Source organism: Quercus robur, chromosome 4, assembly GCF_932294415.1.
Source record: "Quercus robur chromosome 4, dhQueRobu3.1, whole genome shotgun sequence".
NCBI classification, from domain to species: Eukaryota; Viridiplantae; Streptophyta; class Magnoliopsida; order Fagales; family Fagaceae; genus Quercus; species Quercus robur.
This window is the reverse complement of record NC_065537.1, coordinates 51,388,613-51,412,486: the sequence shown is the minus strand read 5'-3', so window position 1 is coordinate 51,412,486 and position 23,874 is coordinate 51,388,613. Positions and strand designations below refer to the sequence as shown.

The following is a 23,874-nucleotide window of genomic DNA, read 5'->3' as shown; positions in this document are numbered from 1 at the left end:
AGAGAGGGAAAAAAAAAACTTATACTAAGTTTTTGTATTGGCTTAAAGTACTAGTGACCCAATTATTTTATTTTTTTATTAAAAAAAAAAAAAGTAGAAAAAGGCTCAAGTCAAAGCCCAAAATTTTAGTAAAAAACTTATTGGATCCATCTAAAATCTCCAATAAGTTAACTTAATTTAAGTCCACACCTACCCAATGTAAATGCAAAACCCAGCTTAAGCCCTACCCAAACCTACTTATCATATTCATCTTTTCCTAGTGAAATTCATGTTCATAGTCCAAAAAGAATATCTAGGGTTGGAGTGTCAACTGTCAAGGAAAGGAAAATCTCAAAAGAGAAGAAATTGAGAGATTTGCCCTCAACAAACCCCAAAGTCACCAAAGAGAAGAAATTACCTTTACCTGCCACTTCAACCATTGGAATGCGAAGATTAATTTAACTAGAGAACGTTTCTTTTTCTTTGGTGGTGGAGCAGCTAGCCATTGAAAATAAGAGTGAAAATGGGAGGTGGGCAGGTGGCGGCAAATAGAGATAGGTGGTAGTGTTTGTGACTGAGGATTAAATGGCTCTCTAAAACCATTCACATAGAAGGTTTTAAATTTTTTTTTTAATTTTTAGCAACTTAAAAAGTCATTTTATCTATTTTAAAACATTACTTTACAATACATCAAACTTCGAAGACTATTTTTTAATCACTTCATTTAAATATTCTTTCTTTTACCGCTCAAGTCCCTCTCTCTCTAACTTTCATTTAAATAATAAATTTTGTATTTACCATTTAGCTACAGTAAAGTATCAAAGATGACACTTTACTGTAATAGGTGTTAAAAATTTTGACTCTTGGTACTATTGATGTAATGGATTTTTTTTTTTTTTTTTTTAGGGTTTTGGGTATTAAAATAGCATTTTAGCTATTTTAGTATATTTTATGTGAATGCTCTTAGGCATTAGCGATTTAGCGTTAGGCTTTCTCATTAGTTTGAAAAGAAAAGCAAAAAGAAACACATCATCTTTTTATTAATGTAGAGTGAAGCACAATATGTAAGAAAAAGGATTTTGGTTCCAAACTTGCTGGTACAACTTAAAAAAAAAACAAAAATAAAAACTTACAAAAAGCTCAAATCCGAACCCTACAATTTCTACGAAACTTTGAGTTTTTTTGTGTAGTTGAAAGGGAGATAACTTTCGTATAGATGGAGGTTGCTAGATATTTTTACTAACTATTCACAAGATTATCATTTCTATCATAGTTTCCAAAAAGAAAATTTTGAAATTTCCTAATGTTTTACTCAAGTTAAAAATTTTGATAATTTTTTTTTTTTTCAAAGATGTACATATATGTCATATGATATTTAACAGAACAAGGTCAATGGATTTGCACATGAAGTTTATATTGACAACGAATATAACTTCAAGGACAAAATAGATAACGAGAACAATTCGGACCAAAAATTTATTGTAACCTTAATTTTATCGTTTCTTCCTAATCTGAAAGCAATTACTAGGACCCAGTTTGGTAGACCATCAACCACTACCAGACATCAAAATTAATACTGACTGAGGGAGGTTCATGCAGTAGTATAGAGTTGCACAAAAAGCTAATTTGTTAGATGAGGAAATAGTATGGATTGAGGCTCCACCATATTTATTTTTTTAAAAAAATTATAAATAAAAAAAGACTTAGTACAGTTTGGTTTAGACTTAGTACAGTTTGGTTTGGATTTTCAAATATTAATCTCAAAATATTTTTAAAATTTATTTTTGACATTAAAACTAAAGATGATTTTTTTTTTTTTAAGTAAAAGAGTATGAAAAAAATTATTAGTCTAAAAAGTACAAAAAGTTTGGCTCCAAATATGTTTGGAGTCTTGGGCTCTAATCACCAATAAAAAGACAACATATGTCACATCATGTGCAATGCATATGATTTACTTGGCTGATTGGATTAAATATGTAATGTGCATTGTATATAATAAGAACTAATTTCATTTTCTTATTGGTTGTTGAAGCTCATGACGCTAAACATGTTCATAAAATTAAACTTTAGCGAACTCATTTTCAATCTTACCATATAGAGTTATGGTCAATGGTTAGAGTCTTTATGTGGGATAGGTTAGAGTCATAATGGCTTTCACTAGTTGAAACAATTAGTGTAACAACCTAAAGAAAAGCGCTAACCACATCTGCGCTATACCTCAAAAGGACTAGTCACAATTGAGGCTCCTTGTAGTTGTTAATAAAGTCCAGATCTATCTAGTAAATACCCGATGTAGGACTCATTACACACCCACACACATCACACAATTAATCAAATTGGGACATCACAATCTCCCCCACTTAAATTCTTAACATCCTCGTTAGGGTTCACTTTGTGGAGTAATGTCTCTGAGCCCACACGGAGTTACTAAGCTGGCTCTGATATCATATGTAACGACCCAAGGAAAAGCACTAGTCACATCTACGCTATACCTTAAAAAGACTAGTCACAAATGAGGCTCCTTGTAGTTATTAATAAAGTTTAGATCTATCCAGTAAATACCCTATGTGGGACTCATTACACACCCACACACATCACACAATTAATCAAATTGGGATATCACAATCTCCCCCACTTAAATTCCTAACATCCTCGTTAGGGTTCACTTTGTGGAGTAACGTCTCTGAGCCCACACGGAGTTACCAAGCTAGCTCTGATATCATATGTAACGACCCAAGGAAAAGCACTAGTCACATCTGCGCTATACCTTAAAAAGATTAGTCACAAATGAGGCTCCTTGTAGTTATTAATAAAGTTTAGATCTATCTAGTAATACCCTATGTGGGACTCACCACATACTCACACACATCACACAATCAATCAAATTAGGACATCACAATTAGTGCTGAATGTGAGGTTGAGCCGTTGAGGTCAGACTATAGCTCAAGTTCTCAACTAATTAACATGAGTATACACAATACATCAATATCTTGATGAATAGAAAAGTTACGGTTGGTAAATGTGAACATTTTGATGATATTTTATTAATTAACTTTCTTTTTTTGTTTCCATTCTTTTTGTTAATTTAGTTATTAATCGGTACAATAAGCGTACGTATAGATGTAATTTAGTTATTACAGCTATACGTACACTTACAGCTTCAAATGAGAGGAAGCTGCATGCATGTACCTTATTGATCCATTGATATTGGATAGGTCATTGACAAGATGCTTAGTTCCAAAAGACCAAGTCATATATTTTGGAAAAACTCGTTTTTTTTTTTTTTTTTTTTTTTTTTTAAAAATTAAAAAAAAAAAAAAAAAAAAAAAAAAAAAAAAAAAAAAACCCAGCTGTCGGCTCCTCTATATATATATTGCTAAGGCCAAACATCCAAGTCATAACATCATTAGTCCACCAAAAACTACTTCAACATTATTTCTTTCCGTTCTCATATCCTTTTTCTAAGAACTCCATTGTTATCCTTTTCCACAAAGCCCTTACTCATATCATCCACAAAGCCTTATATACCTATAGCTCAACATTTCTTCTAAAGAGTACAACCTCCATGGCTAATCTTCATGAGGTTGATCAACTGCCTGAAGGATATCTCTCAGATGACGCGAATTCATCTCAGATGATAGTCTTAACGACCACTCCCTCGACAAGTACCGAGGATTCAACCTTTTTGGGTGCTAAAAATAATGATATGCATTCATTAGGACAAGGTGAACTGCTTCAAAGAAAGATGAACGAAAACTTGGGTGACAACTATTATAAGTTTGAAGGGCATAAGGTGGGAAAATCAGTTCATCGAAGGTTGCTTAAGAAAACAAATCAAGGGGCACCCCAGGTGAACCCGCATCAAATCAAAGTTCGAAGCATTCAAAGGAGTTTAAGCATTGGATCGCCACGAACACCTCCAATTAAAAAGGGAGATGAACTGAAATTGAAGCTTGAGCGTTTCAAGATGCGGACTCTAATCATAGATGGAAATGTTGAACAACATGACCAAGCAGGCAACCATGGCGGTCAAGGTGCTAATACTAGGTCCGGTTCTACATAAAGCATTGGATAAACAGCAAGATCAAGGAGATGACTACTGCCTTTCATTTAAATAGATAACAAAGGGTCATGTTAACATTGTGCTATTAGAGTATATGTTAATGGACCAATTTATGAATGTTTTTTATATCAATTTCATAGAAAATATAAAAAGTTGTAAAAAAAAATTAATTACTTTAATTTTCTGTTCTCCTAATTTTTTTTTATAAATATTTGCTAAATTAATATCCCTAGTGCATTCACTAAATTTTCCCACAGGTGAAGTACTTGTTCTAGAGGGATTTTCCTCCCGACAATTTGATAGATTTTTTCTTTTCTCTATTAAAAAGCAAGGTTTTCAGAACCGGACCGGACCGGGACGTTGGACCGTGAAAACTGAGAATCGAGATGGAAATCAGTTTCTTAAGCCTAAAGAAACGGATTTTTTGTTAATTCCATGAACCCCTAAAACCGGGGTTAGACCATACGAACCGGTGAGAACCGTGCAGTCCAACCCCTTAGCAATTTTTTATTTTATTTTATTTTTTTATAAAAAACAATTTAACACAATTTTATTTTACTTAATTAAATTATCCATCTCTTACAAGGAATAAAAAAAATTATAATTAAAATCCTTCAAAGATATTCAACTTTACTTCAAAAATTAATCATAAATTTTAATGTTATCATGGTTATTATTTTATTTTATTAACTTTCTTATTTAATTATTAAATATATGCTTGAAAATCATTAAATTTCCCTCACATATATAGATATATTGTCAATTTTGCTAGTTTTATAAATTTAATATCAATATTTAGGCTTTAATTAATTATTAAATTAATTATGACGTCATCACTGTTCGACCCCGGTTCGACCTCAAAAACCTTAAACTTCTCCCTTTTACGATTCAATAAATGGTCCAGATCTGAAAACCTTGTTAAAGAGAAGTAGCTGTATTGCAAGTTGCACTTGTTTAGCCCTTGATTTTTCAGAATGGAATATACTAATCAACAGCACACGTACATGCATGCTATTGAAGATCTATTAGGATTGTTTTGTTCTTTGGGTTAATTTCTTTTAAGATTGCAGCTATACCCTTTTTTTTTTTTTTTTTTTTTTGTGAATTTGACTTATATGACCCTCTAGGAGTGTAGCCAGGAATTTTTGCTTGGGGGTCCAAGGTAAAACTATCATTTTTTGATTCAAAGAAAAACTCAAAGTACAGTATATCTATAACACAAGCTTATTGATAGAATTCTTTTTGTCAGTGTAATTCTATAGCACTCAAAAATCAAAATACTAACAAGTTAATCGACCAATTAAGCATCTTAAGTCTTTTTTTTTTTTTTTTTCTTGAGTTTCTCCTATTCTTTTGAAAAACCATCAAGTACATAACATTCATAGAAACCAAATATAAGTATACAACAAAACTATAGAAGAAGAAAAAGAAGAAGTTGGTATTTCTCAATATTTGCTTAGCTTTAAATAAGAAAACTCTTTGTTAAGGAAGAGGGAGAAAACAATGAAAATGTGATTACGTGAGATAATCCTGTGGAAGATTTAATGAAGAGAAACTAAAGAGAGAGCACCATGTGATGAGGAATTGTAAAGTAGAAGGAGATATTGTAAGAGTTTTCAGAAAGTATAAAACTTAAGTACAATACCCTAAGTGTAATATATTAGGTTTTTCAATTAAATTCAAGCACATATTTAACATGTCCAATAAAATACAAACAATAATATTATTTTTAAGGACAATTAAATTCAATACAAATGAGTTTAATTAGGTAATCTAATGTACTAAACCTCAGTTTTATCCTTTCACAAAAATTGAAGAACCAAAAACTAAAAAATATGGGCATGGCTATCATGCTTTAGAGAAGAATGGAAAAGACAAAAGGAGTTAATTTTTATGATTGCACATTTGGGATTTGGGGTGGGGAGAATTTTATGAGTGATGTGTTGGAGGGGGGGCCAATCTTTTAATCTTGTGGGGGCTAGCTTTTAACTCAAAATGATTGTAACCTAGTTTTACTTATAATTAGAGAGGTTTTGAAAAAATTTGGAGGGGCCATTCTCCCCCCCCCCCCCCCCCACCCCCACCCCCACCCCCAAAAAATGCATAACGTGGCTCCGCCCCTGTGACCCTCGTAAATACTTGCCTTATTCAGGAGTCCCTAGACATCTGTTTGAACTAAAACTAATATTTTGGCCCAACAACATCATTTAGTTTTTATTTTTATTTTTTTAAGATATAATTTGAATCTAAATCCATTAATCAACCATAAGAAATTTTCCAATTGAAATATATATAAAGAAAAATGCTACATCGACAACATATATATATATATATATATTTATATACATACCATGCCATGGTGATATATTTTTAATTTTTTTTGGTGGTGGGATTGAAATATTCCCTAATAATCAATCTTCTACTCCAATGCCAAGAGACTTGTAGCTCATTTGGTTGGTACCTATGCCGTTTCACCCCTCCCCAATTATTGAATTATTAAAAAAATACTTCTACCCCAAATGTTATTCTCCACTCTATGCTCCACAAATTAAATAGATGACACGTCTTTTTTTTTTTTTTTCCTTGAACTCTCAAGAAAACCTAACATTAATGCCTCACATGCCCATTTTAATGATCACTCACTAACTCACAGACACCACCTCCCACATATTTCTGTCTACCAATTTCCTCTCTCTTTTTCTCAACTAGTTTTGCACCACCAAAGAATCACTTTCTGGTTTAGTAAGTCTTGACACTCCCTTAATGGTTGAAGATGTGGATAAAGATAATTTCTTTTCTTTAAGATATTTTAGAGTGTGTTTGGATAAATCTCTCAACGACTTCTTATCTTATGAGGATTTAGGGTTCCCTCTCGAATTTTATTCTATGTGCAGCACTCAACTTCCTATAACTATTTAGGGCTGTCTAAAACTCCTCCTTTCAAGGGAAAAACCATGTGAGAATGACCACACATTATGGTGTGATCATTCTCACACCAACACTTTAAGGATGATTTAAAAAAAAAAAAAAAAAAAAAGGGAAACAGATTTATAGAAATATGTTATTGGTGAAAAAATATCCAAAAAAAAAATGTGAAAAGAATGAAGATTTTAAATCTAAAGTACAAGACTGAGAGAAGAACAATAGTAAAATCGTCACTTGGATGACTAGGCTCGTTTGGTTGGAGATTTCTAGTATCGTTGTTTAAAATAATGTGAAAATACATAATTACTGTATTCATAAAGAAAAAAATGTGTTTGATACAATGTTTCAAATAATATGTTTCAATGTGTGAAAAAACATAATCGTATGTTTGGTACATGTGTTTTTTTTAAGTGGGCCCCATTGTTTGAATTGAAGAAGGAAGCCTTATGTGTTGTCTAATCAAGTGGGCCCCATGCTTTTCAAAATATTTACAAATGTGTTATTGAGTAACGTTGTTTGAAATCTGAAAATTGGTAAAAAAAGTTTTTCAAATTAAGTGCTTAAACACCCTAAAATGAGCAACATAAATCAAACACTCCTAAAAAAATACTATTACCAAATGCGTTTTCACATACCAAACAGGTATGCAACTTGGAAAAAGTGAAATTGCAGAATTCTAGGATTCTCTTGAGGATTATATCTATAGTCTTTATGTTTGACAGGTTTTGAATTTAGGCGTCAGGACTTAGAAGTGACAGCTGATAAATGCTAGTTTGACTTCATGACTATTGTCTTTCACTTATTTTTTATTTTTTATTTTTTATAAACATTGTCTTTTTCCATTTGAAACAATTAGAGGGTGTTTGGTTTATGGGTTTTCATCACCCAATTTTTAGTTTTCATCACTCATTTTCCAAATTTTGTGGGCCCCACACCAACATTGTTTGTTTGGATTAGTCTCTTAACTTAATTTCCATGATTCAATACTCAAAAAAATGAGTTTGAGTGATGGAAACTAAAAACATATTTTGGAAGTTTTCAGTTTTTTAGAATTGAGTTTCAGTGGCAATTTTGTAAAATTAAGCAAATAATGGGACCGACCAGTATGACTTGTCCCATCACATAAGGTCTCTATTCAAAAATTAGTTTGACATTCTCACTTCAGCCCATTCTACTTTCTGTCTCTTCTCCTTCTTCATTTTTTTTTCTTTTACCCAGAGTTCTCTCTTCTCACTGAACCTTCATTGCTCCTCCACAAGCCACCACCACCACACCAGTCGTCACCACCACAAGCCACCATGAGATTAGTTCAAGCTCAGCCTAGATAGGGCCTTCGTTCTCTCTCTCTCTCTCTCTCTCTCTCCCCTCCCTTTGCCAAATCGGTTTCTCTCTTAGTTGTTTTTTTTTTCTCTCTCTCATCCCTTTTGCCAGATCGGTTCATCTTTGTGTCTAATTTCGTGATTTGGATCTCCGATCTAAGGATTCTAAGTTTGGGTTTGCTATGTTTGTGGTTTAGATTTCCTGTGCATTTATGTGTTGGTGGGTTTGGATTTTCAATTGTGGTTGTTGAGGCATGGGCAATGGTGGAGGTTGCCTGTGCATTCGTTTGGATTTTTTTTTAGGAGGTTGTGGTTATGGTTGAGGGTGGTTGGTGGGTTTGGATTTTTGGTTGTGGTCGTGGGTTTCTTGTGGATTATTCTTTTGGATTTTTTGTGTGGCTATTGGTGGTGTTGATGGTAGCAGAATCTGGAATTGCTGTTGGTGGTGACGATGAAACTGGGTTTGGGTGTGGGTCTCATGTTCTTCGTGTAGAGTCACACGGGTAAGGGAAGAAAACAATTGAAAAAGATTGATTGGTGGGCTCCATCATTTTGGCAAATAGAGATTGAGGATTAACATGGCTCTCTAAAACCGTTCACATCAAAGGTTTTAAAAATTTTAACTTTTAACAACTTAAAAAAATTATTTTATATATTTTAAAACACCATCTTAAATACATCCAACATTAAAAACTCTATTTTTTATCACTTTATTTAAATATTCTTTCTTTTATCACTCAAGTCCCTCTCTCTCTAACTTTCATTTAAATAATAATTTTTGTGTTTACCATCTAGCTACATTAAGGTATCAAAGATGACACTTTACTATAGTTAGGTACTAAAAATTTTGACTTTTGTACTATTGATGTAGTGGATTTTTTTTTTAATAAAGATTCTAGGTATTAAAATGGCATTTAGCTATTTTAACACATTTGATGTGAATGCTCTTAGGCATTAGCTTTAGACTTTCTCATTAGTTTGAAAAGAAAAGAAAAAAAGACATGTATCATCTTTTTATTAATGTAGAGTGGAGCACAATATGTGAGAAAAAAAGATTTCGGTTCCAAACTTAATGGTACAACTTAAAACCAAAAAAAAAAAAAAAACAAAAACAAAAAAAAAAGCTTACAAAGCCCAAATACTGGAGCTTAAATCGATTCAAACCCTACAATATATGCATAACCTTTGAGTTTTGTTTGAAGTTGAAAGGAAGATAACTTTCATATAGAGATGAAGGTTGCTTTCATGATTAATGCTCTATACAAGTAATGTTGCCAGACATTTTTATTTACTATATATTCACAAGATTATCATATCTATCGTAATCTCTAAAAGGAAAATTTTGAAATTTCCTCTTGTTTTACTCAAGTGAAAATTTTTTTCAACATGTACATATATGTCATATAATATTTAACAGAACAATGTCAATGGATTTGCACATGAGGGTTATACTAACAACGAATATAACTTCAAGGACAAAATTGATAACCCTGATTTGAAAGCAATTAGTAGGACCCAGTTTGGTAGAACAACAACCACTACGAGACATCAAAATTAAGACTGAGGGAGGTTCATGCAGTAGTATAGTTGCACAAAAAGCTAATTTGTTAGAAGAGGAAATAGGATGGATTGAGGCTCCACCATATTTATTTTTAAAAAAATTATAAATAACAAAAGAATTAGTGCATTTTGGTTTGGGTTTTCAAATATTACTCTCAAAATATTTTTAAAATTTAATTTTGACATTAAAACTAAAGATGATTTTTCTTTTCGCGTTTTTTTTTTTTTTTTTTTTTTTTTTAAGTAAAAGAGTGTGTGAAAAAATTTATTAATTTAAAAAGTATAAAAAGTTTGGCTCCAAATATGTTTGGAGTTTTGGGTTCTAATTATCAATAAAAAGACCACATGTCACATCATGTACAATGCATATGACTTATTTAGCTGATTGTGTTAAATATGTAATGTGCATAGTATATAATAAGAACTAATTTCATTTTCCTATTGGTTGTTGAAGCTCAAGACTCTAAATATGTTCATAAAAACTTTAGTGAACTCATTTTTAATCTTACCATATAGAGTTATGGTCCAATGGTTAGAGTCTTTATGTGGGATAGGCTTTCACTTGTTGATACAATTAGCGCTCAATGTGAGGTTGAACCGTTGAGGTCAGGCTATAGCTCAAGTGCTCAACTAACATGATTATACATTAATATATATCTTGATGAATAGAAAAGTTACAGTTGGTAAATGAAAACATTTTGATAATTTATTATTAATTAACTTTCACTCAAAAAAAAAAAAAAAAAAAACTTTCTTTTATTGTTTCCATTCGTTTTGTTAATTTACTTATTAATCAGTACAATAAGTGAATTAACTCGTTAATATCTTCACTTAATCAGATAATTAGAAACTCCAAGCCTGACCTACTAGTTTTAACATCTTGGATAACACGATCTGTTGATCTAGTCATAAATTAAATTACAGCTATACGTACGCGGTACGCTTACAGCTTCAAATGAGAGGAAGCTTCATGCATGTAGCTTAGCGATCCATTGATATGGATAGGTCACTAACAAGTTGCTTAGTTCCAAAAGACCAAGTCATATAGCTTGGAAAAACTCGTGTTTTGATTTTTTATTTTAAAACGTTAAATAAAACAAACAAGAAAAACCAAGCTTTTGGCTCCTCTATATATATTGCCAAGGCCAAACATCCAAGTCATAACATCATTAGTCCACCAACAACAACTTCAACATTATTTCTTTCCGTTCTCATATCCTTTTCCACAAAGCGCTTACTCATATATATCATAGTACATATTCTATATATCATCCACAAAGCCTTATATACCTATAGCTCAATATTTCTTCTAAAGAGTACAATCTCCATGGCTAATCTTCATGAGGTTGATCAGCTGCCCGAAGGGTATCTCTTAGATGACGGAATGGTAGTCTTAACTACCACTCCGGGGACAAGCACCCAGAATTCAACCATTTTGGGTGCTAAAAATAATGATATGCATCTATTAGGTCAAGGTACACTGCTTCAAAGAAAGGTGAACGGCAACTTGGGTGACGACTATCGTAAATTTGAAGGGAATAAGGTGGGAAAATCAGTTCATAGAAGGTTGCTTAAGAAATTAAATCAAGGGGCACCCCAGGTGAACCCGCATCAAATGAAAGTTCGAATTATTCAAAGGAGTTTAAGCATTGGATCGCCACGAACACCTCCAATTAAAAAGGGAGATGAACTGAAATTGAAGCTTGAGCGTTTCAAGATGCGGACTCTAATCATAAATGGAAGTGTTGAACAACATGACCAATCAGGCAACCATGGTGGTCAAGGTGCTAATACTAGGTCCGGTAGCTCTACATAAAGCATTGGATAAACAGCAAGATCAAGGAGATCGATGACTACTGCCTTTCATTTAAATAGATAATAAAGGGTCCTGTTAACATGGTGCTCTTAGGGTGTTTGTTAATAGACCAATTTATGAATGTTTTTTAAAATTAAATATTTCAATTTTTTTTTTCAATAAAAAAGTTTTTATAAATATCTGCCAAATTAATAGCGCATTCATTAAATTTTCCCACGAATGAAGAACTTGTTCTGTAGGGATTTTTCTTTTGACAATTTGATAGATTTTTTCTTTCCTCTATTAAAGATAAGCAGCTGTTTGCAAGTTGCACTTATTTAGCCCTTGAATTTTCAGAGAGGAATATACTAATCAACAGCACACGTACATGCATGCTATTGAAGATCTATTAGGATTGTTTTGTTTTCTGGGTTAATTTCGTTTAAGATTGCAGCTTTACAGAAAAGTTTTTTGTGGATTTGATTTATATGACCCTCGTAAATACTTGCCTTATTCAGGAGGGCCTAGACATCTGTTAGAACAAAAACCGATATATTGGCCCAACAACATAATTTAGTTTTTTAATTTTTATTTTTTAAGATAGAATTTGAATCTAAATCCATTATTCAACCATAAGAAATTTTCCAATTGAAATATATATAAACTAAAATGCGACATCGACAATATTTTCATAACATTATATATATATATATATATATATATAGAGAGAGAGAGAGAGAGAGAGAGAGAGAGAGAGAGAGAGAGAGAGAGAGAGAGAGGAGTTCAAGTTACGCCTGATGTTTTTAAACCATTGGATTTAAATAAATCCAACAGTTTTCTCTCGTATTATCTTTTTATTAATGTAGAGTAGAGCACAATATGTGAGAAAACAGATTTCGATTCCAAACTTAATAGTACAACTTAAAACAAAAAACAAAAACAAAAAACAAAACAAGAACAAAAACTTACAAAGCCCAATTACTAGAGCTCAAATTGATTCGAACCCTACATATACAATATATGCAAAACCTTTGAGTTTTGTGTGTAGTTGAAAGGAAGATAGCTTTTGTATATAGATGGAGGTTGCTTTCATGATTAATGCTCTATACAGGTAATGTTGCCAGACAATTTTACTTACGATTCACAAGATTATTATTTCTATCATACTCACTAAAAGGAAAATTTTGAAATTTCCACTTGTTTTTCTCAAGTGAAAATTTTTTGTCATATAATATTTAACAGAACAATGTCAATAGAGTTGCACATGAAGGTTATATTGACAACGAATATAACTTCAAGGACAAAATTGAAAACGAGAACAATTCGGACCAAAATTTATTGTAACCCTAATCTGAAAGCAATTAGGTGGACCTAGTTTGGTAGAACAACAACCACTACCAGATATCAAAATTAAGATTGAGGGAGGTTCATGCAGTAGTAGTTGCACAAAAAGCTAATTTGTTAGAAGAGGAAATAGTATGGATTGAGGCTCCACCATATTTATTTTTAAAAAATTATAAATAAAAAAAGACTTAGTGAAGTTTGGTTTGGGTTTTCAAATATTACTCTTAAAATATTTTTAAAATTTATTTTTGACATTAAAACTAAAGATGATTTTTTTTTTTTTTAATGTTTTAAAAGTAAAAGAGTGAAAAAAAAAAAAAGTATTAGTCTAAAAAGTAAAAAAAAGTTGGGTCTAAATATGTTTGGAGTCTTGGGCTCTAATTACTAATAAAAAGACAACATGTGTCACATCATGTGCAATGCACATGACTTACTTGACTGGTTGAGTTAAATATATAATGTGCATTATATATAATAAGAACTAATTTTATTCTTTTATTGGTCGTTGAAACTCAAGACCCTAAATATGTTCATAAAAACTTTAGCGAACTCATTTTCAATCTTACGATATGGAGTTGTGGTCTAATGGTTAGAGTCTTTATGTGGGATAGGTTTTAAATTCGAGTGATGTTAGTTCGACTTAAGGACTCCATAATGGCTTTCACTTGTTGAAACAATTAGGGTACATTTGGTAGGCCATAACGGTAATTATATAGGAAAATGAATAGGTATTACAAGAAATACAAGACGTTGTAATGTATTGCTTGTTACTACTCATTTGTTTGGTAACAACACAATAATAGAACTCTAGAGACAATAAAATGAAGGTATTTTAAAACAAACTTAAGATATATTTTAGGAAATATCTTACTCATATTGTTGTGAAATTTTAAAATACTAGCAAGTGTACGAACCGTACCGAAGTATAGTTGGACAAGAACGAGGTCGAACCCACAGAGACTTGTATGAATGTAGGAAAATTAATTAAACCTTAACCAAATTAATCCTAATCTAGTTTAAATAAAAATTGGTTGGTTACAATAATATAAACTAAGCAATTAATAAAATTAAGCAAATAGTTAAACTAAGAAAAATATATAAAGTAATAAAAAGATGTAAACAATCAAGAGAAATGAATTAAGGTTTTGGAATCCGCCTTGTAAGTCATATTAGCATATATTTATGATCATTAATTTTTCCTAACTCACTACATGATAATCTAGAAATCAATCTTGTTATCATGGAAAATATCATCATTTAAACCCTTATTTTAAAAATCAAAAGCATGTTCTTCTTCGCTTCTTAAGTATAAAATCCAATCATAAATTGTATCCGTAGTCAAACAAATCACAAGATATATCCGATTTTATAATCAAGAATTAATAAACCAAGCATTCAATTAATTAAGACAAATCCTAAATCATGAGAAAAACATGATTGAACTCATATCTAGAATCTCATCTTAGTCAATTGATATGAAGCAAGAACAATTTAAATCATTAAAGAACAATTATTGTGAGAAAAATCAAATCACATAAATATTACTAATAATCCTTAACAAGGTTTCATCCTCAACCCTAATTATAAATTTAGCTACTCATAGTAATTAAAAGAAAACATAAAAAATAAAATACTAATCATTAAACTAAACAAATAGAATAGAGAAAGAAATAGTCACAGTGCTAGAGAAAAGCCATAGACAAAAAGAACACGTTCTGCTCCTACGCACCAGTCCTAGCCGCAGCCTCTATATTCAGTCTCCTTATTTTTTTCTGTTTTGCTCTCTATTTATATCACACAAAGACACGCACTTCAAAAGAGAAGCCGCCTGACTCTATGAAAATTCCTAATACAAGTGAAACTAGGATTGTAAGCCACACGCTACACTTCAAGTTGTGCCTAGCCGAAACCAAAGACTAGCCCAAAAGAGAAGCCCAAGTTAACAAAGAGCCCAAGTTAACAAAGTCCTAGCCGCCTGACCCATGAAAGCACTTCTATTGTTATTTTTTTAATTTCTTTTTCTTGTGCTCCACATGTCTCCAGGTCCTTATTCTTTTCATGTTGGCTTTGAATCAATAGGCCTAGACCTTCTTTCTTTAATTTTCTTTCTACTTGCTTAGCTCGTGTTGCTTTTCTTTTCTTTACTTCATGCCCTCCACGTCCTTCAAGATGGGTTAGCGATTGACTTAGCTCCACGTTGCATGTAAAACCCTTATCACCTATTAAACAAAGATAATATATAATCAATCACAAGATGGCATAAAAATATGGTAAAAAATGCAAATATGAGAGTATTTTATCATATATATTTCATGCACATCACATATAATTATATTTTCTAATTTTTTTTTTTTTTAATTTGAAGGAGAGATTAGTTATTTTTTATGATTTTTTATTTTTATAATTGTTATATGCATATGGAAAGTTTCTTTTTTTGGAAATATATTAATTTTATAAATTAATACACCTACTAAGGAATAACTATTACATCCCTTTCAGAGATAAATAATTATTTCTCGTTTTAAAGAATAGCTATTCATAAAGAATGATTATTCCTTGTAATAAAAACATAACTAAACTATTGAATAGTTAAATTATAGGAATAACTATTACATTACAGTATCTATTACTGTATACCAAACGTGCGTACTTAATGTGAGGTTGAGCTGTTGAGGTCAAACTACAGCTCAAGTGCTCAACTAATTAACATGAGTATACATTAATATCTTGATGAATAGAAAAGTTACGGTTTGTAAATGTGAACATTTTGGATTACACGTCTGTTGATCTAGTCATAAATTACATTACAGCTATACGTATGCGGTACGCTTACAGCTTCAAATGAGAGGAAGCTTCATGCATGTAGCTTAGCGATCCATTGATGTGGATAGGTCACTAACAAGTTGCTTATGTCCAAAAGACCAAGTCATATAGCTTGGAAAAACTCGTTTTTTCATTTTTTATTTATAAACGTTAAATAAAACAAACAAGAAAAACCAAGCTTTTGGCTCCTCTATATATATTCCCAAGGCCAAACATCCAAGTCATAACATCATTAGTCCACCAACAACTACTTCAACATTATTTCTTTCCGTTCTCATATCCTTTTCCGCAAAGCGCTTACTCATATATATCATAGTACATATTCTATATATCATCCACAAAGCCTTATAGCTCAACATTTCTTCTAAAGAGTACAATCTCCATGGCTAATCTTCATGAGGTTGATCAGCTGCCCGAAGGGTATCTCTTAGATGACGGAATGGTAGTCTTAACTACCACTCCGGGGACAAGCACCGAGAATTCAACCATTTTGGGTGCTAAAAATAATGATATGCATCTATTAGGTCAAGGTACACTGCTTCAAAGAAAGGTGAACGGCAACTTGGGTGACGACTATCGTAAATTTGAAGGGAATAAGGTGGGAAAATCAGTTCATAGAAGGTTGCTTAAGAAATTAAATCAAGGGGCACCCCAGGTGAACCCGCATCAAATGAAAGTTCGAATTATTCAAAGGAGTTTAAGCATTGGATCGCCACGAACACCTCCAATTAAAAAGGGAGATGAACTGAAATTGAAGCTTGAGCGTTTCAAGATGCGGACTCTAATCATAAATGGAAGTGTTGAACAACATGACCAATCAGGCAACCATGGTGGTCAAGGTGCTAATACTAAGTCCGGTAGCTCTACATAAAGCATTGGATAAACAGCAAGATCAAGGAGATCGATGACTACTGCCTTTCATTTAAATAGATAATAAAGGATCCTGTTAACATGGTGCCCTTAGGGTGTTTGTTAATAGACCAATTTATGAATGTTTTTTATACTTCTTTCATGAAAAATATAAAAGCTGTCAACAAAATTAAATCTTTCAATTTTCTTTTTCAATAAAAATTTTTTTATAAATATCTGCTAAATTAATATCCTGAGCGCATTCATTAAATTTTCCCACGAATGAATAACTTGTTCTGTAGGGATTTTTCTTTTGACAATTTGATAGATTTTTTCTTTCCTCTATTAAAGATAAGTAGCTGTATTGCAAGTTGCACTTATTTAGCCCTTGAATTTTTGGAGAGGAATATTCTAATCAACAGCACACGTACATGCATGCTATTGAAGATCTATTGGGATTGTTTTGTTTTCTGGGTTAATTTCTTTTAAGATTGCAGCTTTACAGAAAAGTTTTTTTGTGGATTTGATTTATATGACCCTCGTAAATACTTGCCTTATTCAGGAGGGCCTAGACATCTGATAGAACAAAAACCAATATTTTGGCCCAACAACATCATTTAGTTTTTTTATTTTTATTTTTTAAGATAGAATTTGAATCTAAATCCATTAGTCAACCATAAGAAATTTTCCAATTGAAATATATATATAAACCAAAATGCTACATTGATAATATATATATATATATACACACACACCATGCCATGATGATATTTTTTTTCTTTTTTTTTTGGTGGTGGGATTGAAATATTTCCTAATAATCAATCTTCTGCTCCAATGCCAAGAGACTTGTGGCTCATTCAATTGGTACCTCTTGCCCTTTCAATTTCTTGACATTCACGGTTCAGAACCACCCCTCCCCAATTATTGAATTATTAAAAAAATACTTCTATCCCAAATATTATTCTCCACTCTATGCTCCACAAATTAAATAGACGACACCACCCCCCCCCCCCCCCCCCCTAAACTATCAAGAAAACCTAACATTAATGCCTCACATGCCCACATTAATGACTCACTCACTGACTCACAAACACCACCTCCCACATATTTTTGTCTACAAATTTCCTCTCTCTTTTTCTCAACTGGTTTTCCACCACCAAAGGACCACTTTCTGGTTTAGTAAGTCTTCACACTCCATTAATGGTTGAAGATGCGAATAAAGATAATTTCTTTTCTTTTAGAGATTTTAGAGTGTGTTGTGGATAAATCTCTTAATTTCTTATCTTATGAGGATTTATGGTTCCTTCTTGGATTTTATTCTATGTGCAGCACTCAACTTCCTACAACTATTTAGGGTTGTCTAAACTCCTCCTTTCAAGGGAAAAATCATGTGAGAATGACCACACATTACGGTGTGATCACTCTCACACCAATACTTTAGGATGATTTTTTTTTTTTTTTTAAAGTTTACAGATTTATAGAAATATATTATTGGTAAAAAAATATCCCAAAAAAAAAGGATGCGAAAAGAATGAAGATTTTAAGTCTAAAGCACATGACTGAGAGAAGAATAATAGTAAAATTGTCACTTGGAGGGCTAGGCCCGTTGGTTGGAGATTTCTAGTATTATTGTTTAAAATGATATGAAAACAGTGGAAAAACACATGATTATAGTATTCATAAAGCAAAAAATATGTTTAATACCATGTTTCAAATAATATGTTTTAATGTGTGAAAAAACATAATCGTGTGTGTATGTGTGTGTATGTGTGTTTTATTATAAAAAAGAAAACAAGTGGGCCCCATTGTGGGAATTAAAAAATGAAGTTTTATGTGTTATCTAATCAAGTGGGCCCCATGTTTTTCAAAATATTTACAAATGTGTCATTGAGTAACATTGTTTAAAATCTAAAAACTAGTCAGAAGAGTTTTTCAAATTAAATGTTTAAATACCCTAAAATGTGCAACGTAAATCAAACACTCCTAAAAAAACACTTTTACCAAATGTGTTTTTTTTTTTTTTTTTAGAACCACAGTTTTCAGTATTTAAACACTGAAAACTGTTGTTTGGAATCACATACCAAACAGTCATACAACTTGGAAAGCGTGATATTGCAGAAGTTTGGGATTTTCTTGAGGACTATATATATAGAGTCTTTATGTTTGATAGGTTTTGAATTTAAGCGTCAGGACGAGAAAAATTGCCAAACAGTCTATTTTTGGGAAAAATTTAGGCGCGTGGCATGCGTTCAAAGTTATTTAGTAAGATGGACTCTTTTTGAAAGTCGAGTTTGGCAAACTTGACTTTGGACTGGAAAACGAACGCTATAGTGGCGTTTTTTTTAGTGGCGTTTGTCAAAACACCACTATAGGTACCATATAGTGGCGTTTTATATAAACGCTGCTATAGGCACTAAAAAAACGCCACTATAGCATTCATTTTCCAGCCCAAAGTCGAGTTTGCCAAACTCGACTTTCAAAAAGAGTCTAACTTACAAAATAACTTTGAACGCATGTCACACGCCTAATTTTTTCCCAAAAATAGACTGTTTGGCAATTTTTGCCCATCAGGACTCATGACAAGTGATAAATGCTAGTTTGACTTTGTAACCATTGTCTTTCACTTTTATTTTTTTTTTTTTTTTTATAAACATTGTCTCTCGCCATTTGAAACAATTAGAGGGTGTTTGGTTTATGGGTTTTCAACACCCAATTTTCAGTTTTCATCACTTATTTTCCAAATTTTGTGGGCCCCACACCAACTTTGTTTGTTTAGATCAGTTTCTTAACTCAATTTCCATAACTCTATACTTAAAAAAAATGAGAATGAGTTATGGAAACAAAAAACAAATTTTTGATGTTTTCAGTTTTATTGAATTGAGTTTCAATGGCATTTTTGTAAAATTAAGCAAATAATGGGACCCGCCCGTATGACTTATCCCATCACATAAGGTCTCTAACCAAAAATCAGTTTGGCATTCTCACTCCAACCCGTTCTGATCTCTATCTCTTCTCCTTCTTCATTTTTTTCTTTTACCCAAAGTTCTCTCTTCTCACTGAACCTTCATTGTTCCTCCACAAGCCACCACCACCACACCAATTGTCACCATCACGAGCCACCACCACAAGCCATCATGAGATCAGTTCAAGCTCAGCCCAAATCGGGCCTTCGTTCTCTCTCTCTCTCTCCTCCCTTTGCCAGATCAATTTCTCTCTTAGTCGTTTTTTCTCTCTCTCATCCCTTTGGCTAGATTGGTTCATCTCTGTGTCTAATTTCGTGATTTGGATATCTGATTTAAGGATTCTGAGTTTAGGTTTGATACGTTTGTGGTTTGGGTTTCCTGTGCATTTATGTGTTGGTGGGTTTGGATTTTTGTTTGTGGTTGTTAAGGCTTGGGCTGTGGTGGAGGTTGCCTGTGCATTCGTTTGGATTTTTTTTGGGGAAGTTGTGATTATGGTTGAGGGCTATTGGTGGGTTTGGATTTTTGGTTGTGATTGTCGGTTTCTTGTGCATTATTCTTTTGGATTTTTTGTGTGGTTGTTGGTGGTGTTGATGGTAGTGGAATCCGGGTTTGCCGTTGGTGGTGACGATGAAACTGGGTTTGGGTGTGGGTTTCATGTTCTTTGTGTAGAGTCACGCAGGTAAGGGAAGAAGACAGTTGAAAAAGATTGATTGGTGGGCTCCATCGTTTTGGCAAAAAGTGGACTTAAAAACTGAGATATGTGATTGGGTTTTGTTACCAAACAAAATTTTTGGAGTTTTTGAGTAATAGTGGGGTTTGAGTTATAAGTTATGGCTTTTGAGTTTGAGTTATGAGTTACGATTACTAAATTATGAAAATTGAGTCATGTCTAAACCAAACGGGCCCTTAGTGATTGATGTGAGATTCAAGTCGAGCTATAGCTCAAGTGCTTAACTAATATCTTTTGCAAAATATTTTAAAAGGAATGGCTTTAAGTTACAGTGCTCAACTAAAACTTTTGCCCTACCCTTCCTTAACCTCTATCTCTCTACTTCGTCCCGAGCAAGTTTTTTCTGCCCCACATAGGTGGTAGGGCAGGGATGGGACAAGATTTTTAGCCCTTATTACGAGACAACGCAATGATGGATTTAGACATTAATTTAGCCCCACCCCACCCCGCTCATTGTTGATAAGAGCTATAATTGTAAATTTCTTATACCCTAAATCCTTACTATTTAAACAATAAATCAATACTAGTTTATTTAAATGCATGGATATTAAGATTTCTGTTTTTTTCTTTTATGATATTGTCTTGTGAAATAGTTGGATAATATTATTCAATTCTTGCTAAATATTATTTTGATTTGATATGATAAATTTAGTTGTAATTTCAAATATGTTTATATTAAAGAAACATATTTTATTTTTTTGAAATATTGTAATATTTGTGGAGCAAATTAACACGAAGTAGAATTTTAAAAGACGAGGATGAGATAAGGAAGTTTCCCCATCATGGAGGGTGGGGCAAGGATGAGGCAAGTCAAAACAATGCAATGTGGGGGTGAAGATCTCATCCTTCAGCCCTGCCCCTCCCCTTTGCTATCCCTAGGTGTAACTCTAAGTTATATTACACAACTAAATTTTTTTTTTATTGGATGTGAATTTGAACAAAAACATTGTTGGATTAAAATTCCTTCTTATACTCCACATGCTTGCAAAAAGATTTGAGATCAATTACCATGTCATGGATCACATGTTTAAAATTCAAGTTTTTGTATTTAAAATTATGCATAAAATATGGGTTCCTAAATGGAATAGGATATGGAATCCAATTGACACAAAACTTGGCATGCATCTATCTATATCTATATAATAACTAATAGCCGAAACGTTTGACTTTTGTTGACCGCGCCTCATTGCACCATGTGGCTACATAAATTATTGACACTTCTGCATTTAAAAACACTGAACAATTGTTTCTTTTGAGATTTTAACTTTCCATTTAGTTCAATTCGTTTCACAAGATATTAACTTGAACAATTATGCTTTTTCATTTTGTTGATTCAATTTTCAGTAACTAACTAACTACATAAGATATATATATTAAAAAAAAAAATTGTCATTGAGAAGAAAACATAAGTAAGGCGTAAGGAGAGAAAAAAGAGTGAGAAATTTGAGGGCACTACAACCGTCAAGCAAGCATAGGCCAACATCCCACAACCGGTATTGGTAAGGTATTCTTAATAGACAAATTTAGATTTGGTTATTTTGGTTAGATTGATCTAACAGTGTCTGTGATGATTTTAAATTTTTGGTCTCTCTCTTCTTTTTGTTTTTTCTTTGCTTTCAGATTACTTCTTCTTCGTTTTCACTAGCATCCATCGGCGTGTTTTGCTCTGCATCTTCTTCTATACTTTCTCCCTCCCTCTCTCTTATTGTTTTTCTCACTTTTTCATGTGAAAGTCGAAACTAGACTCCTCAATAAAAGACGTGAAGCATTCAAATCTACTTTTTGACAAACGTGTAGCCATCGAAAGAGGATAATACAGAATTTTGATTAAAAGATAAAGTAGAATGAAATATGATAAGACAAAAAAGGAGGAAGTAGGTGGAACCGTGGAAGAGATAAACTAAAACAAGGAAAATAAAATTAAAATTAAAATAATAGTGAATGCTTGGAGCCATAGAGGAAAATAAATGAGAATTGAAATATGGGCAGATTGCAATATTAGAAAGACACACATTAGGATTAGGATTTAAAAAAAAATAAATAAATAAATAAATAAATAAAACTTTGGATTAAAAAAAAAAACCTATCAAAGTAAAATTCAAAACCAAATAGAAAAAGAAATCCCTCTCTCTTAGGGACATTTCCTCTCTATATATGTATACTAAGCACTCTCAATCTCTCTCTTTCTCTTTGAGTGTTCTAATCTCTCCGTCGAGGTAAAAATTCTCTCATTCACGCTTTTGTTTTTGAAATAGTTTTGGCATATTTTGATTACAGCTTTAGCTTCTTTGTTGGTTGTTTATTTCAATTTTTTTTTATTGGTGTTATTTTTATTTTTGGTGTGAGTGGATCTAGAGTTTAACATTTGTATTCAAAGCTAATGTCTTTCTTTATATTTGCTTTGTAAAGATTTTATTTTATTTTGTGCCTATGACTGTTTATGGTTCCTTTTCATTGTTTAGAATTTAGAACCAATAAATCTTAATGCAATTTTTCTCTAAATAAATAAAAATCAAACCAAACCAATTTTTTTGGGACGGTGCTTTGATGTATACTTATAAAATATTGACTTTTTGATGAGGACGACTCTGATTTGCTTTTTATGTTAAAAAAAAAAAATTTTAAAAAATCTCTACACTTTTATTTATTAAATTTTATGTTAGAATATGTTCATGAACTATGAGGTTTTGAGGTTTGTAAGATTTGTTGTTGTTGTTGTTTTTTTTTTTTTTTTTTAAGAAACATATTTGTTGTTGAAGTTTGTGAAAAGTATTTTGTTCTGATTTTTTTAAAATTACCATGCATATATGTAGATTTGAATTTTGATTTAAATTATGAAATTTGTTATTAGTAATTCCTCTCTTTTTGTTAAATATAATCATTAAACAAGTTATAATTAATTGATTGATGGTCAATGTGATTAACCAAGAATTTAATATCACTTTATTGTCAATTCATTAATATTAGTGGGTCTCTCTCTCCAAAAAAACAATTGTTAATTCAGTTTGATTTTTAGACAATTCCTAATTATATAGAATTTTTTTTTTTAGAAAACTAAATATTCTTAACAAGAAAGGAGAAGGTCTTAAAGAAACTTACAATGATCTATATCTAAATATAGATTGTTTTTAAGTAGGATATATAACAATGTATAAAGAAATATATAGTGATGTATAGATACTATAGGCAAATATTGTGCACCTCTCTGCAAGGTAATATATGAACTTAATTGAAAATTTACATTATTAATATTATTATAAAAAATGTAGAGAAAGTTCTTATTAAGTATTTATTTTAGACGATACTTAAATTACATGAATTTTAATACATTCTTTTTTTTTTTTTTTTTTGAGAATCGAATTTTAATACATTCTAATACCATAATTTCGTGAATAATTTATTTTGGATCTTACTTTTAATAGTTTTCCCGTGCATCGCACGGGTTAGCGACTAGTGTTAAGAATATAGAAAACATGTAATCTAACAGTGAACATTTTGAAATATTAATCCAATAAAAAGTTATT

At 31.8% G+C, this 23,874-nt stretch overlaps 1 protein-coding gene across 1 annotated transcript in view; it reads left to right on the top strand.

Annotated features, from left to right (window-relative positions):
* Positions 1-3,389: 3,389 nt before the first annotated feature.
* LOC126722900 (uncharacterized) overlaps positions 3,390-23,874 on the top strand; it is a 41,785-nt gene continuing 21,300 nt past the window's right edge. Inside the window, exon 1 of the mRNA XM_050426050.1 lies at positions 3,390-3,829. Within this exon, the coding sequence (XP_050282007.1) occupies positions 3,545-3,829 (285 nt within the window). The 5' untranslated portion in view covers positions 3,390-3,544. The remainder of the gene's footprint in view (positions 3,830-23,874) is intronic.